We start from the raw sequence: 15,971 nt of genomic DNA on the forward strand, positions 1-15,971 counted from the left end.
TGTGTGTGTGTGTGTGTGTGTGTGTGTGTGTGTGTGCTGAGGCAGCGCATCCACAGTTTGATGCAGAAATGGTGGCCTCTCTGAGGACAAAGAGACATTTAGAGGAGACCTTTCAAGAGAGGAGTCACTCGTAGACAGACTCAGACAAAGTTGATAGCTGCTGGCTGTGTGTTTACTGCTTACTTCATAGCGGTGTGCTAATAAAAGCTTCTTTTTATAATGTCCTGTGTAGGCTGAGCTATGCAAGAAATCAGATATGGTATATCCTGTTTAGTTAGACCCCAAAATAAAATCTATAAATGGCAGAGTGCTACATGATAACAGGAGCACACCCACTTGCTAACACTGATGTTTTTGAGCATCTCTTACAACACTAACACCACTTTACAAAGACAGCTTGGAGGACATGCCGTCACTTATTTAAAGGCACATTTTAAACTAAAAAGAAGTTTTGAACTGACGTAAACACAAGTTTGTAACCTGCTATCACCCTGAATGGTATTGATGGGTTGTTTTCAAGCCAAGATGAAATTGCAGAAAATGCAAGTCTTCTCCAGGAAGCATGAAGTGTAGCGGGAATCAATGTTAATGTTAAATAGTTAAGCTACAAACCCCATTTTCAAAAATTTGGGGACATTCGGTAAAATATATACCCATTGAGAACTACTTTTTATTGGCAATAGTACAAGACGAATAAAATGTTATACCCTATTTTAGCTGCTCAGCGTTTTGAGGCCTTGTTTGTCTTATTTTTTGTTTTAGTAGGTGACACGTCTGGACTGCAGTTGGCCAGTTTAGCACCCAGACTCTTTTACTGTGGAGCCATGTTGTTGTAATGTGTGCAGATTGTTGTTTCATGGTGCATTATTATCCCCATGCACCCCCCCCCCCACCACCATCACAGATGCTGGTTTTTGAACTGAGCTGATAACAAGTCCGATGGTCTCTCTCCTCGTTAAAATGGAGGACATGTCTTCCATGATTTCCAAAAAGAAATTCAGATTTTGGCTCAGTCCAAAGGACAAAGTTCCACTTCTCCTCCCCCCATCCAAAACGAGATCAGCTTGAAAACAGGAGGCAGCGTTTGTCGATCTCGATTCATGTTTCATTTTGGAGTGAAAAATCGTCTTGATTTATTTTTTTTGACATGTAGCTGGCATCAAACTCAAAGTCAGAAAACTTTTCAGTTTCATTTTCAACATCCATTATGTCTTTGCTCTGTTTAGAGTCACATTTCAAATAATTTGTAAATCACTGTAATATATTTGTATGGACCTTTTACACAATGTCCTAGCTTTTTTCTAGAAATGAGGTTTTTGTTGTTCTGTGTACAGCGAACTAGGCAGCCAATAGGTGCTCCCATATCTTTATTATCCAGTTCATGGTTAGAATTATCCCTAAAGTGCTACTTGGTGGTCACGTTCAGAGGAAAGTTGAAATGTTTACAAGAACCTAAAGCAAAGCCCGTTGCCACCAAGAAGAAGAAAAGAAACAAAAAACAGCAACAACATTTAATAATCTCACATTTCTTAATATTTATTTATATCAGCATTTCTGAAGCAAATCTTGACCTTTTTTTTATGTTTTGTGGACAAAATGTTTGGTTAAGTCTCCAAAAATCCTTTTGAGATTTAGCTAGTTTGCTGTAGAAATTGTCTAAACACAGATGCCCTGTGTGACCCCTGCAGATCAAAGTCTGACAACATAAGATGAAATCCACCATGGAATTAATTCTTCCTGACTGTAGCCAGTTTAAAGCTGAAGCTAAGACAAACAAATGTCTCCCTGGAATATGATAAAATGTGATAAAAAAAAATGATAAAAAAAAAAAAAAAAATCAGTGTGTGTGAAATGGAAATGAAAGTGTCTAGGATGCCTGGGAGAGAAAAAAAGAAGAGGAGGATGTAGAATGGGTTGAGTAGAGACAGATTAACAGAGGTAATGAGAGGAGAGGATGAGAGCGAAGAGCATGACAGTAGAATACAGATACAGAGCAGATTAACACTGTCGGAGTACGTTTCCCTTTCAAAGAGTTCTTATCCAATGTACTGCATCCCTCTGTGCACTGTGCATTCACACACACACACACACACACACACACACACACACACACACACACACACAGAGTTTTCTACTGTGCTCTCATCTCAATACATATTGCCTTACCTATTCTCCTGTTATCTGTTCTCGTTGCTTTCCTCTCTCTCACATTCTTTTCTTCCACTCACCCTCGCACTCACACATTTTTGTGTCTTTTCAAGGACTCTGAAGTACATACATAGATTTCCATACCTTCCCGGTCACCCTTTTTTACACTTCCTATATTCAATACAAGATTAAGATGACACTTCACCTCCAAAACATTCTAAGGTCCAAAGGTACGGACACTGGAGGGGGTGGGTGGGGGTGGGGGGTGTATGTGGGTGAGTTCAGTCTTTTACAACATTGTATAAAACCACTGATGACTTTGACAGGAGGAACGTACAGGTCATAATTCACATCCAATTCAAATCCAGTATATTAAACAGTTCATGTATTTCAGAACATGCTGGAACCAATAATAACCACTAAAAGTGTTTCAGTGCTGTTGCCTAAAAGGTTCATTATTAAGTTTGCAAAAAGCTGTAGAGATGTTTTCCTACATTAATAATTTGAATCTTTTGTGGGTTACCTAAGACCATTGGGGAACATTCGTGTTTCAGAATCTTATTTTTTTATTTGTACATGGCTTTATGTGTGTGTGATGAGACATCACACAATAGAGACTAGACAAAGGCCAGACCTTGGTGGGTACCGAAGCCACACTTCCAGCCACACAGTACTGATATTTACCTTTGAAATATTAAAATTAGTTTTTATGCTTTTGGGACATATTCAATATTTGTGGTCTACAATGTACCGCACAAGATGAGTTCTCTCAATATTGGAGTTAGAGGCCAAGAAAATACTTAAAAGAGTTAGAAGCAGGTTAAAGTAGGGTTTGGTAAATAGTAGATACTAAAATGTCTTTTCTCCCCCAAGTCATATTAATTATCATGTTCCTAGAAGCACAGGCTGAGGTGGAGGAGTTGCAGCAATCTTCCATTCTAGCTTATCAATAAACCCTAGACCTAAACATAGTTATAACTCATTTGAGAGCCTTACTCTTAGCCTTTCACACCCAAACTGGAAAACTCAAAAACCACTATTATTTGTTATCGCGTACCGTCCTCCAGTCCCTTGAATTTTCTGATTTTCTATCTGATTTAGTGCTTAGTACAGATAAAGTCATTATAGTGGGTGACTTTAACATTCATGTAGATGCTGACAGTAACTGCCTGAGCACTGCGTTTAATTCATTATTAGATTCAATTGGTTTTTCCCAAAATGTAAATAAACCCACTCACTGTTTTAGTCACACGTTAGACCTTGTCCTTACGTATGGAATTGAAGCGGATAATTTAACCATATTTCCTCACAACTCTCTTCTGTCTGACCATTTTTTAATAACATTTGAATTTACAATAACAGACTATATAGCAGTTAGGGAAAAATTCCACTATAGCAGATGCTTAAGTGAAAAAGCTGTCAACAAATTTAAAGAAATTATTTCTTCATCATTTGGTTCACCATATGTTAATACAATGGAAAGTACTCTCCTTAATGTTACTCCTGCACAAGTAGATTATCTTATTGACAATTCTGCAGCCTCACTACGTACAATACTCGATAGTGTTGCCCCTCTAAAAAAGAAGGCAGTAAACCAGCAGAGGCGATCTCCATGGTATAGTTCACAAACACGCAACTTAAAACAGGAAACACGAAAGTTATAAAGGAAGTGGCGTTCCAGAAAGTTAGAAGAATCTCATTTAGCCTGGAAAAATAGTTTAAAAATGTACAAAAAAGCTCTCAGTGATGCCAGAACAGCATATTATTCATCATTAATAGAAGAAAACAAGAACAACCCCCGGTTTCTGTTCAGCATTGTAGCCAGGCTGACTAAGAGCCATAGTTCTGTTGAGCCTACTATTCCCTTAACTTTGAGCAGCAATGACTTCATGAGCTTCTTTATGAATAAAATTGTAGCTATTAGAGAACGAACTCACCAGATCCTCCCCCCAAAAATTACAGATAGATCTTCATGTTCAACAGTGCTAGAGTCATCGATAAGGCCCCACTCCCTGTTAGACTGCTTTTTACCCATAGATCTCTCTGAGCTAACTTCAATTATTACCTCATCTAAACCAACAACCTGTCTGCTAGACCCTATTCCAACTAAGCTGCTCAAGGAAGCTTTACCCTTAATAAATACATTCATATTAGATATCATAAATCTATCTTTAGAAACAGGCTATGTACCACAGGCCTATAAGGTAGCTGTAATTAAACCATTACTTAAAAAACCCTGTCTTGACCCAGGTGTTTTAGCCAATTACAGACCAATATCTAATCTCCCCTTTATTTCTAAAATAATTAAAAAAGTAGTCGCAAAACAATTATGTGATCACCTTCATAGGAATAATTTGTATGAAGACTTTCAGTCAGGATTTAGAGTTCATCATAGTACAGAAACAGCACTGGTAAAAGTCACCAACGATCTTCAAATGGCCTCAGATACTGGACTCATCTCCATACTTGTTCTGTTAGATCTTAGTGCTGCATTTGATACCATTGATCATAACATTTTATTGCAGAGACTGGAACATGAAATTGGAATTACAGGAACTGCACTAGGTTGGTTTAAATCTTATCTATCTGATAGATTTCAATTTGTTCATGTTAATGATGAATCCTCCATGCACACAAAGGTTAGCTATGGAGTTCCACAAGGCTCTGTGTTAGGACCAATACTTTTTACTTTATATATGTCTCCTTTAGGCAACATTATTAGAAAACACTCCATAAATTTCCACTGTTATGCTGATGATACCCAGCTATATTTATCTATTGAACCAGATGAAAATAATCAGTTAATAAAGCTTCAAGCATGCCTACAAGACATAAAGGCCTGGATGTCCCACAATTTTTTACTTTTAAACTCAGACAAAACTGAAGTCATAGTATTTGGGCCCAAAAATCTCAGAGATATGATGTCCAACCATATTGTTACACTAGATGGCATAAGTCTGGCCTCCAGTACTACTGCAAGGAACCTTGGAGTTATTTTTGATCAGGATCTATCCTTTAACTCACATATAAAACAAATCTCTAGAACAGCCTTCTTCCACCTACGGAACATTGCCAAAATTAGGAGCATCCTGTCTCAAAGTGATGCCGAAAAACTGGTCCATGCATTTGTTACCTCTAGGTTGGACTACTGTAATTCCCTACTTTCAGTATGCCCCAGTAACTCCCTAAAGAGCCTGCAATTAATCCAAAATGCTGCAGCAAGAGTGCTGACTGGAACTAGCTATCTAGTTCCAGTCAGCACTATCTAGATATCATATTTCACCTTCACTAGCTTCTCTCCATTGGCTTCCCATTAAATGTAGAATAGAATTTAAAACCCTGCTTCTTACATATAAAGCTCTGAATGGTCAGGCTCCATCATATTTAGAAGACCTCATAGCACCATATCATCCCAGTAGACCACTTCGCTCTCAGAATGCAGGCCTACTTGTGGTTCCCAGAATTTCCAAAAGTAGAATGGGAGGTAGAGCCTTTAGCTATCAAGCTCCTCTCTTGTGGAGCCAGCTCCCAGTTCAGATTCGGGAAGCAGACACCCTCTCTACTTTTAACTCTAGGCTTAAAACCTTCCTTTTTAATAAAGCATATAGTTAGTTATAGTTATGCTGCCATAGGCTTAGACTACTGGGGGACCCACCCCCCAATGCACTGAGCTCCTTTCCTCCTCTTGACCATCTCTCCTCTCCTCTCATCCAGCAATTGTCACCACTGTATGTCATTAACTCTGTGTGTTCTCTCCCGTAGTTGTCTTTGTCCTCCTCTGTCCCCCTCTCTCTGTCCCTTTCTGCAGGTGTCCCCCGGCTTTGAAGCTGTGTGTCTTCCAGCGTGAAGCTACTGATCCTACCAATCTGCCCGATGTTTTGTTGTTGCTTTTGTTGCTCTGTTCTTTTCTCTCTCCCCTTTCCACTCACCCCAACCGGTCGAGGCAGATGGCCGTCCACCCTGAGCCTGGTTCTGCTGGAGGTTTCTTCCGTTAAAGGGAGTTTTTCCTCTCCACTGTTGCCTATGGCTTGCTCCAGGGGGAATTGTTGGGTTCTCTTTATATATCTTTATAATATTGACTTTATTCTGTAAAGTGCGCTGAGATGACTTTGTTGTGAATTGGCGCTATATAAATAAAGTTGAATTGAATTGAATTGAATTGAATTAAAATGCACCCAACCCACAAACAATCCAACATTTTAATTTTCAAAGGTCTATTGTCTAAAGCAATGTTATAGCAATGTTTCCTCAAGATCATTTTGTAGAGTGAACTGTTTTTTTTTATTTTTTTCACACTGTAATTGTATTTCAAACATGCTAATTTAATTTTTTTTTGGCAGACTACAGTTTTGATTATGAGTTGGTGGACTCTGAATATGGGTAGAATTAACAAATTGCCACTTTTATTCTTTCGTGTAAAATATCAAAAGAAAGAGTCCAATCAATACCGTTCATTTTTCATCGTTCAATGTCCCAGTTGAGAGATGACGTATTTGTGTGTTTCTGGCATGTGCGGCGTTAAATGCCATCTTTGTCCCAGACACTTTCTCCTTGGAACCCAGTAATTACTAGTAATTTATATACATGAACACAAGTTTTTCCTGTTATGTTGTTTTCTTTGAAAAATGAAAATTGTCTAATTCCTCAGCAGCCTTGTTAGTCTGCATGTTAACACTGAGAATATAATCAGCAGAGAAAACAAAATCTAGATTACTAGAATACTAAAATGATTTATTTTTTTCCTCCTCTCAGTCCTTGTATCATAAATTAGCTCAAATAAACATATAAAATTGGACAACCTGTAACAGTTTAACAGTGGATCAGCTGGGTGGCTCAGAGGGTTCTACAGATTTTTAAGATCTAAAGTTCACCTGATATTATTCCGTCTGTGCAGGCCTGAATTTTGGCTATTAAAGATGTCGCTCTCTTGAATTTTGCAAACAACTCTGGCTTTGCATTATAGTTATAGTTGAAGTTGATAATGACAAGGTATTATGGCGTCGTGTGTACAGTAGGATTTAAACGAAGAGATTAAAATCCTAATGAGGCAGTTAACCCACTCTCAGAATTCTACTGTAATAGAGCCCCTGTAGTTTTTTGATCCACTCTCACTTGTTTCCCATCACAGCCCAATGGTGTGTTTATTGCATTCCGTCAGCCTAAATACCCCCAGATTTGTTTTTTATTCAATTACAATGAAACCAGCTTTTTCTCCTCATGCTAATGGCAACAACCTGCTGGATTCCTGTAACAGGAGCCAGAAGGACAAGCAGTTGTTGTTTGTCCGTGTTTTCCACATTAACTGGTCCAAAATGACTCATCTGAGTTTTCGGATCTGCCAGAGAGCGATGGTGTTCTGGTCCTGACCATTCAGGATAAACGGGACCCGAACCTTGAGCTTCGGTAGTGAAATCAGGGTCTTTGAGCACCAATGCACCTCATCTTATTCTATCTTTGCTTGAGTCCAAATTATATCATAAATCACTTTGTTCTAGTTCTTGTACACTACTTCATTACAGAGAAAAGGCAGAATTGTTCATTTCAATTTTTAAGAAAAATGACACATTCATGGATCACTTTCTTACATCTTTGATTATTCACTGTTGTGCTTCCAGGCTGACATGGTCAGATTCTCTTTGATATTAGCCAATCCTACAGAGCCTCTGCCTCTGACTCATTTCCTGTTTTGACTCTATCACTCCATCCTCTGCTACACCAACCATCACATAAAACTGCACCACTGACATTTACCCTTTTTGAGCTGAGCTTTATTGAAGGGGAGAAGGGGAAAAATAAAGACATCGTCAACTCACAAAAATACAAGTTTGTGTTCTATGAATGACAAAGATGAAGGACAAAGTTTCCCACATGCCTTTCTATTTCTCCTGCTACAGACCCTTTCCTTTGCCAGGCTACATTGGAAAGCAACGAAGGGCGTGTGAAATGACAAATTGTGCAGGAGTGCGAAGCCACGTATACCACTAGCCATCCCTTTATTGGCTTTTTTCTCTCCACATCCTCCTGCCTGTCCTTCTCTATCCCCTTGCCCCTCTCCCCGTGCCTAGCTATGTGTTATGAATTCATCTGCAGATAAAGCAGATCTATCATTCTGTCATGGAGGCAGGGAAGGGAGGTAGACTGTGGAATGCCCTGGCACTGAGAGCAGGGCAGGGCTCCAAACGTAGTGCTATGCTTCCCTGTGCATTCCTCACTGCCACGGCTCTCACCCTCTCTGCCTCAGTCTGTTTTCAGGAGCCACGCAATGTCCCAGCAGCCCCTCCCCCCCTTATCCATCCCTGTCTTACCTGTACCAACCAAACCCACTTAGGCCATTGGAGCACAAGCCAAGCAGCCCACAACTGTAATAACACCGTTCTTGGCCTAACGTAAAATCTACCCAGTTATATAGGAATGTAAGCTGTGGAGTGGTCGGGCTTGACCGACTTCCGGCTCTGATCTCCAGTTACAGTTCATAAAACCCTGCTCTCCAATCGGATAGAAGACAAATTACTAGACACTTCCACAACACAATAGACAGAACTGTCCAGAAATTTTGGGAAAAATAGCCAGATTGACATGACCAGCATCTCTGTATCCAACACATTAACATCATCTGGAATAATAACCAGGCTGAACATTTCACATACTGTATATTGGAGAAAGCCACTGTTCCTGCTTAGCTCCCAGTCTTGTCACATGCTGCTACAGCTGACCCTCAAACACTCTCACTGTTGTCGGTAAATTACAAGTGTGACCAGATATGCACTCACAGTGTTTGGGAACTGCACAACCATATACTGTGTAGCTGTGTGAATCCATTGTCTTTGTTGCCTTGTCTTGTCTTCCTCTGCAAACTTTAGGCCTGTTCCCAATTTTCCCCCTTGGCCATATCACCTGACCATAACCCTTATGGTTTTGCATGTTCACATTTACGGATCAAGGTGTCCCAATTTGCTTAAGCAACCAGGAGAAGAGTGAAGTGCCAGAGCTACTGTATGAAGCCTTTGAAATGGAGGGTTTGCAGAGGCAGACTTAAAACTGCAGGTTGTGAATACATGGTATCTCTCTGTTTTTCTCCATTAACTGACCTATAAAGATTTTTCTAACACAGAACTAAAACAAAACAGTAGTATCGGTTCACCCAATGTCAAGCTAGTTTCATTAACTTATGTCCTATTTAAAAGTATGACCTTTTGTGCATTACAGTACTTCCCTTTCACATTCATATTCCATATCACATTTAATCCATTCAGCGTAGCGGAGCTCGACTAAAAGCAGTGCAGGTAGGCAGTGTAGGACAACGAATTGCTATTTCCCGCTGCACAGTGTGCTGTGATTGCAAGCGATAGTGTTAGGAAGTGAGCATTGGAAAGGCGAACAGTGTTACAGAGCAGTCCCCTATCGAGACATGAACATCCTGTTAACTAATTAATAAACATATTGTATGTTGAAAATGGTTTCATCTATGAGGTTTGGGTAAGTCTTTGTTTTTATTTGCACTGGCAGTATGGAACCAGGGATGGTGACGTACATAAGTCTTGTAGTTTGGTGGTCTGCCATTACACTTTGGGAACCGAGTCCTCTATAGCATCTCATTGAGGTCAACGTTTGGGTGAAATGGATGGACATTATTTTGTAATGTTTGCTGATAACTAAACTCAACCACTAATAATATAATATATCAGTATCAAACCAAGACTTTGGCCACTCTGAAGACCCACCGTTCGGTAATGGATCACTTTATACATATATTTACTTTCTTCACCGTGCTTTGTCACTGCGTCTTGCTCAGTCCGTTCTATTCTTCCGCCTCTTTCTATGTTCTTTCCTCTTTAAGTTTTCTTCCCCTTCTTCTCTGAGAGAGAGAGACAGAGCGGAGCTGTACCGTGGGAGTGTGTTGTCTCAATGCCAGGGCAAAAATAGACGGTAAATTACAGAGCCATCTGAGAACACCCCACTGTGCTGCATGACCTCAAAATAACACACACAGACATACACTCATAGACTCACATACAAACATGAAATACACTGTATGCTGCCCTACTTCTACAGTATGTTTCCCTTTCAGCCTGTTGATGTGACGATCACACAGAAACACTTCTCTATTTGCCAACGAACAGTCCTGCGCTGAAGTTACGTGCCAGCGAAGGAAAGTCTGAGTATGATTCACAGATGATTACAGCCACATCTCAGCTTACCAGGACGCATACACTCGCGAAAAAAGTATTATACCCTTAACTGCTTTTCAGACACTGTGAAACACTAACCAACATAACTGCAGCTGCAAAATTTTTCAGATTTTGCTGATGTTTTTTATATTATGTCCTGATCCAGAACGTAAAGCTTACAACACTGTGAGAAATTACTTGCCAACATTGCAAGCTAGAAAAAAAAGAGAGGATCAGTGATGAATGAACATCACATGTTGTTTGTCACACTCACCTTGAGTGAGTCAAAACAGGCAATGACTCTGCCGTTTTCCACTTGACAGCTCTTGGCAGGGTGGGCAAACTTGCATTCGCTGTCCGGCCGCGAACACGTTCCTCTCTGGAATTCCCGACAAACCTCTAACGTCAGCCACTTTGTGTCCCGGATCGGTGTCACATTCACTGCCATTTTGAACCAGGCAGGAGGGGTCGATGAAGAGGAACAGATTTCCAACTAATCCAATTACGTGTGCCTCTGTATGTTTCTAATGACACCAGGAAAAACAAGGAAAATGAACAGGTAAAGGACATGGGACAACAACTCTTTTAACAAGTTTTGTACCCACGACCTGGTTCTTAAGTGAAGCCTGTGAGGCCTGGGGTTCGCCTACCACCTGCAGCCCATCCTAAAAGTGTCTTTGTGGCTTTTATAAGAGTCCTTCACCGCCTGTCACCCAGGGCTTGTGATGTCCACAGAGGATTGCCTTGTAATTTCACGTCGTCGTTTTCACTATCAACACACACACACACTGGTTCTCTCTGTAGCCTCGCTCCTCGGCCGCACTGTCAGATGAGACGATTGGCAAAACACATTATTGATTGAGCGTGCCCATGATGAAGAGACGCAGAGGTGGAGGAAAGGAGGAAGGAAGAGAAAGAAGAAGGGAAAAAGGAGGAGAGTGAGAAGCAGAAAGATGCGGTGGAGGGGACGGCAAAGAAACAATCTTCTTTTGCCCACAGGAGCTGATAAAAGCTGTCTGTCTTCAGTATCAGAGTCTGTCTGAAGTAGGAGGTGGAGTGCCTGACTTCCACAGAGGAGGGCTGAATGACATGGATGGAGAGAGGTCTGGCTGGCAGACAGCGCAAGAGATGGAGAGAGGAAAATCGGTGTCAGTGGTGTGGAGACTGGCTCAGTGGATGGGCCTGGCAGTCCTGGGGCTCCTGGTGTGGCTGGCAACTCCACCAGACACAAGCAGGCACAGAGGCAGAGGCGGCTTCAGTGGAGCCAAACAGCCACAGGGGTCAGCGAAAGAAGGCACTTCTCTCTGTGGAGAAGGAGGGAATAGTGTCAGTGGAGTAGGGCTTAACACACACACAGACACACAAACACACACACGCGCACACATGGAGTCAGACACCCATTTGGATTCATACACACAGCTTCATCCGAACATGTTTCCCATTCATCCTTTTTGCTCATCCTCTCTCATGGTAGCCCTCACAGAGACTGCCAGGCTCTCAGCTGGAAAATCAAATCAAACACCATATCGCTAACAGTAAAGCTCACGCATTCAGGCGCAGACAATTTATTTCAAAGGAAGACAGTGAAGAAGAGAGAGAGAGAGAGAGGGAGAGAAAGATCACAAGTAAATGTGTGACTCAGAGATGGGTGAAATTACAAAACAAATCTGTAGGTACTATTTCATACAACTACTTCTTATAAATAATATTATTTCTAAAGATGTGGACCCTTTTTTTTGCTTTAATGCAAAATACATTTCACCAAAATAGAAATAAATAAAATGACAAGACCCCTTCACGGTAATAAAGTTTCGCTTTGTGCGTTAGCAACCCACCCAGACCTGGTGAGACTGTAAACGACCAATCAGCTGGCAAAATGGATGCAGCATCACTGCTGGCAGGTGGCCAAGTAAGACAGGACAGATAATGACTAGATGATGTCACAAAGAGAGAGCAAAACAGAGAGAGAGCAACAGAAAGGATGTGACACATTTTCCATTTTCTGCTGCACTCGTATCTTAACCCACGCCACAGGGGTCACAGTACTTTAAGGTCCCCACACTCAACAGAACATGCTGTCATTCAGCGCATATATTTTCATGTACGGCAGCCACACAGAAGTTTAAGGGCAGCTTTAAAATAACCACCTGTTACGCAAGTAGTCTTTTGTAAATATGCAGACTCAGACATCTTTGTCAGACCACCCATGCTGTTTTACTCTGAGCCAACCTACGGTAAGTCATAGCTGGGGTCAGACGTGTATTGTCATGACTTCATTTGAGTCAAAAAACAGAGAGTCCTGCTCTGTGTCTGCTGTTCTGACGCTGTCTGAAGATTGTTTTGTGTGCCTTTACGTAATGGTGGGAACATCTGACTCTACACAGTCAGCTGCCAAACGAAAGAAAGTCAAGCCATGAAGTCAAATACAATTAAAGGCTGTAGTATCTTGCAATAAATGATTGCTCTTGCCAGAAGCGACCCACACCAAAACATATGAAGGTCCTCTAAAAATGCAAAAAACATATGAGACTTGTTAAACTAAACCTGTAATTGAATGGAAAAACACTCTTAGGCTACTTCAGTAGCTAAAGTTTGCTACTCACATGTTGGTGCGACAAATTCAGGAGAGTTTTCTCTTGGGTCTGTCACAAGGCACGTTGGGAACTGAAAGTAATCGCTGAAACAGACTGTGAGTCAGATTGAAAATCGCCAAGCTCAGGGGCGGATCTAGCAATGTTTTACTGGGGAGGCCACACCAGGGCACATGCTCAAAATAGGGTGTCACATTTAGATTTAAAAGGTCTGAAGCTCGAATTAAAAAATCTTTTCAGAAACACTTAACTGTAAAATAAAGCGCTTATCGTGTGTTTGGAAATGTTTTGTTCGCTGTCAATAATGTCAAATACTTAGCCTACAATTTTTTTTAACTCACAATAGTCATAAAGAAATAATAACAAAAATCTGGGGAGAGGGAAAGTCCATCCTTTGGAGAGATAATCTGTCTGGTTGCTGCAAAATTGTAATGTGGCAAAAACATGCTGTATATAACCACTTTGAATGTACATAATAATAACTGGTGTTTTATTTCTCCTTGAGCTGAAAGTTCTGCAGCAGGTACCTACCACCTTGTCACTCTGGCAGAGGGTGACACCCGGAGTGACCAAACAGATTTTTGCAAAATTATTGCAAAAATTATTGAGTTTTTTTTTCCCCCGATCTGCAAATTCTGATTAAACAAAAGGCCGGTGAGTTGCGGGGAAAACCATAAGAGTGAGAGAGGAAGGAAGACATAAAAATATTCTCTCTGTCAAACATAAACTTGCTTATGTGCTTATGCTGGGCCAGTCACTGTGGTGATGTACTTTTTCGGACCAAAGCTGATATTTTTGGGCTGTGTGTGTGTAAGAGCAAAGGTCCAGGGCAGCTCACTGTATCTGGCAGGAAGAACTGTGGTAAGGAAGAGAATACAGAGAGGGTTACTATTACCAGTGCATTAAATGTGGGGTGGTAAAATTAGTCTTCTGCGTGGCCTATTCTTACTCACTTCCTGACCTTTCTTCTGACTTTCTCTTTATCTCTCTCTTGCTATGTTACATCCCAGATTTTAGGACAAACAGGTAGTATTTTCTGTATTTAAATAAAGGAGGCGGTTCTATATATATAAAATAGAAATGCCCACTTTGATGTTTATGAACTTTAAGAGAAATTCCATAATTTTTCCGCCTGGCCCTAATTTCGATGGTGTGGCCATTTTTGTGCATCATGTTAAACTCATCTTGTTTACACAGGAGTTGTTTCAGGTGTATGTTTGACTTTGCTCTGTTTGCTTCCGTTGTAGACACTCAACATATTTTGGGGAAATTATCACAGACCTTCCTAACGTTACTGTATAAGTGCTTGACTTTGACTCTGTCCAAAGGTTTCCAGAGATATCAGGACGCGCAGCGGACTGAAGCAAAGTAAAAATTGTCAAATAACAAACCGTATTCATATACTCAATCAGTATCTGCATTTTTTCAAATGACAAAATCATGGATGTATTTTCGAATAGGAACCTGTGCATTACAGGGAATTAACGCAACACAGAACTCAGCACCAAACAGCATAAAATGGTCATATTTTGAATATTTATGTGTGCGGGAGTGAGAGATGCAAACTAAATATAGGCATAAAAAAGACAGCCTGTTTTTAAAATGGCCACAGAGTCAAACTGGTTCTCAAATGAGAGGCTCTTGACTGCAGTCAAAGATCAGTGAGTGCTGACAAGATGGTGAAAAGAATGTTCCTGCGTCGTATTGCCTTGGTCCCTAACCCTAAGCACTCGGCCTTGTTGCCTGAACCTAACCACCATTGACTTAAAGTCTAACTTTCAGCTAATATCGCCTCTTCCTGCCTCAATCGGCACGTTTGCCTTTTCTCACAGCAGTTCTGTTTACTGTGGACTTTCATACACAATTTGTGCAATACAGATGCTAAAATAGCTATGACAAAATGAACAGCCATAAGATTAAATATCACATAAGGTAGGTTTATTAACTTGGGCTCCACCTCCATGTATTATTAGCCCCAGTTCCCCCACAGATGCTGCATTGGTTATGCCGAGAGCTTGAATTAGATGAATATCAAAGGAGTCCAACACATTGGTTCGTAAAGGCTCTCATCAAAACAGAGCATTAAAACTCAGGGGTAACACAATGTGCGAAATGACTATGATGCTGAGGAAATATATAAATAAAGGAGTCATCAATAAGCATCTTAGCATGTGTGAATAATGCATGTGGCCATTTCCCGTAGCCAGAGGCAGGAGATATTATTACACCATCAGATCAACTAGCCAAGGTAATAATTTGGAGAGTAGAGGGAGATGGAGAAGGATATTATGCACCCCCGAATGGCCCCCGAGCACCCCGACTATCCCAACACACAAACACAGTACACGGACACACATGCACGTGAATTCACATACATTTCATAAAGTAGGTAGAAAAGAACATTTCGTCTAAATGTTTTGTCTCACTTACGACCATTTTCAACTGCTGACGTGGTCTGCACAAGGTGGAGCGAAATTCGGAGTGAGGTTCGTGTATAATGGAAACCACCTGATTCAGTGTTAATCCCTCTGCCTAAACAGCACCACTCATTTTCTTGAACTCTGGATTATTTCAAGCCTGTTGTGTGATAACCCTCCAGGAAAAGCACGTCAATTTAGACTCTGAGTCACACAACTGCTGCTGATTTACTTACTTTTAAGATCCAATTATGCACACACACACACACACACACACACACACACACACACACACACACACACACACACACACACACACAAACACACACACACAATTCACACTCCTTGGTGTTTTAACAACCTGTGCAATGTCTGTTCATTATTGATCATCGGTAAACAAGACTATGAGTTTTAGCTATGCTTGCAGTTTTAAAAGGTTTTGCTTTGAGCTAAATATGTTAATCTTAAACAGGTGTAATATCCACTCTGTAAACATTTGCTTAAGTCACAACCCAAAGAATTACCCAAAATTAGATTTTCACCACAAAGTAGTGTTAGAATAAAAATGATGGCATCCAAAAGAATGTGTATAAGTCATGTCCTGAAATGACCGCAACCACAAAACCTGCCAGTGGTGCTAGAGGAAA

General features: G+C 40.7%; 1 protein-coding gene across 31 annotated transcripts in view; it reads right to left on the reverse strand.

Moving 5' to 3' along the window:
• The window catches only part of LOC137128508 (muscleblind-like protein 1), a 66,781-nt gene that overhangs the window by 36,885 nt on the left and 13,925 nt on the right, over window positions 1-15,971 (reverse strand). For 28 of the 31 annotated variants that reach the window (XM_067506657.1, XM_067506655.1, XM_067506656.1 and 25 more), the window contains one exon: window positions 10,591-11,620. The exons of 2 other annotated variants lie outside the window; for them this stretch is intronic. In XM_067506657.1, coding sequence (XP_067362758.1) covers window positions 10,591-10,764 — 174 coding nt within the window. In that variant the 5' untranslated portion in view covers window positions 10,765-11,620. Of the gene's footprint in view, window positions 1-10,590; window positions 11,621-12,919; window positions 13,012-15,971 lie in introns of those variants that run through there. One more of the 31 variants, XM_067506628.1, reaches the window with a different exon arrangement.

This window comes from Channa argus, chromosome 6 (genome assembly GCF_033026475.1).
Source record: "Channa argus isolate prfri chromosome 6, Channa argus male v1.0, whole genome shotgun sequence".
In the NCBI taxonomy this organism is placed as follows: domain Eukaryota; kingdom Metazoa; phylum Chordata; class Actinopteri; order Anabantiformes; family Channidae; genus Channa; species Channa argus.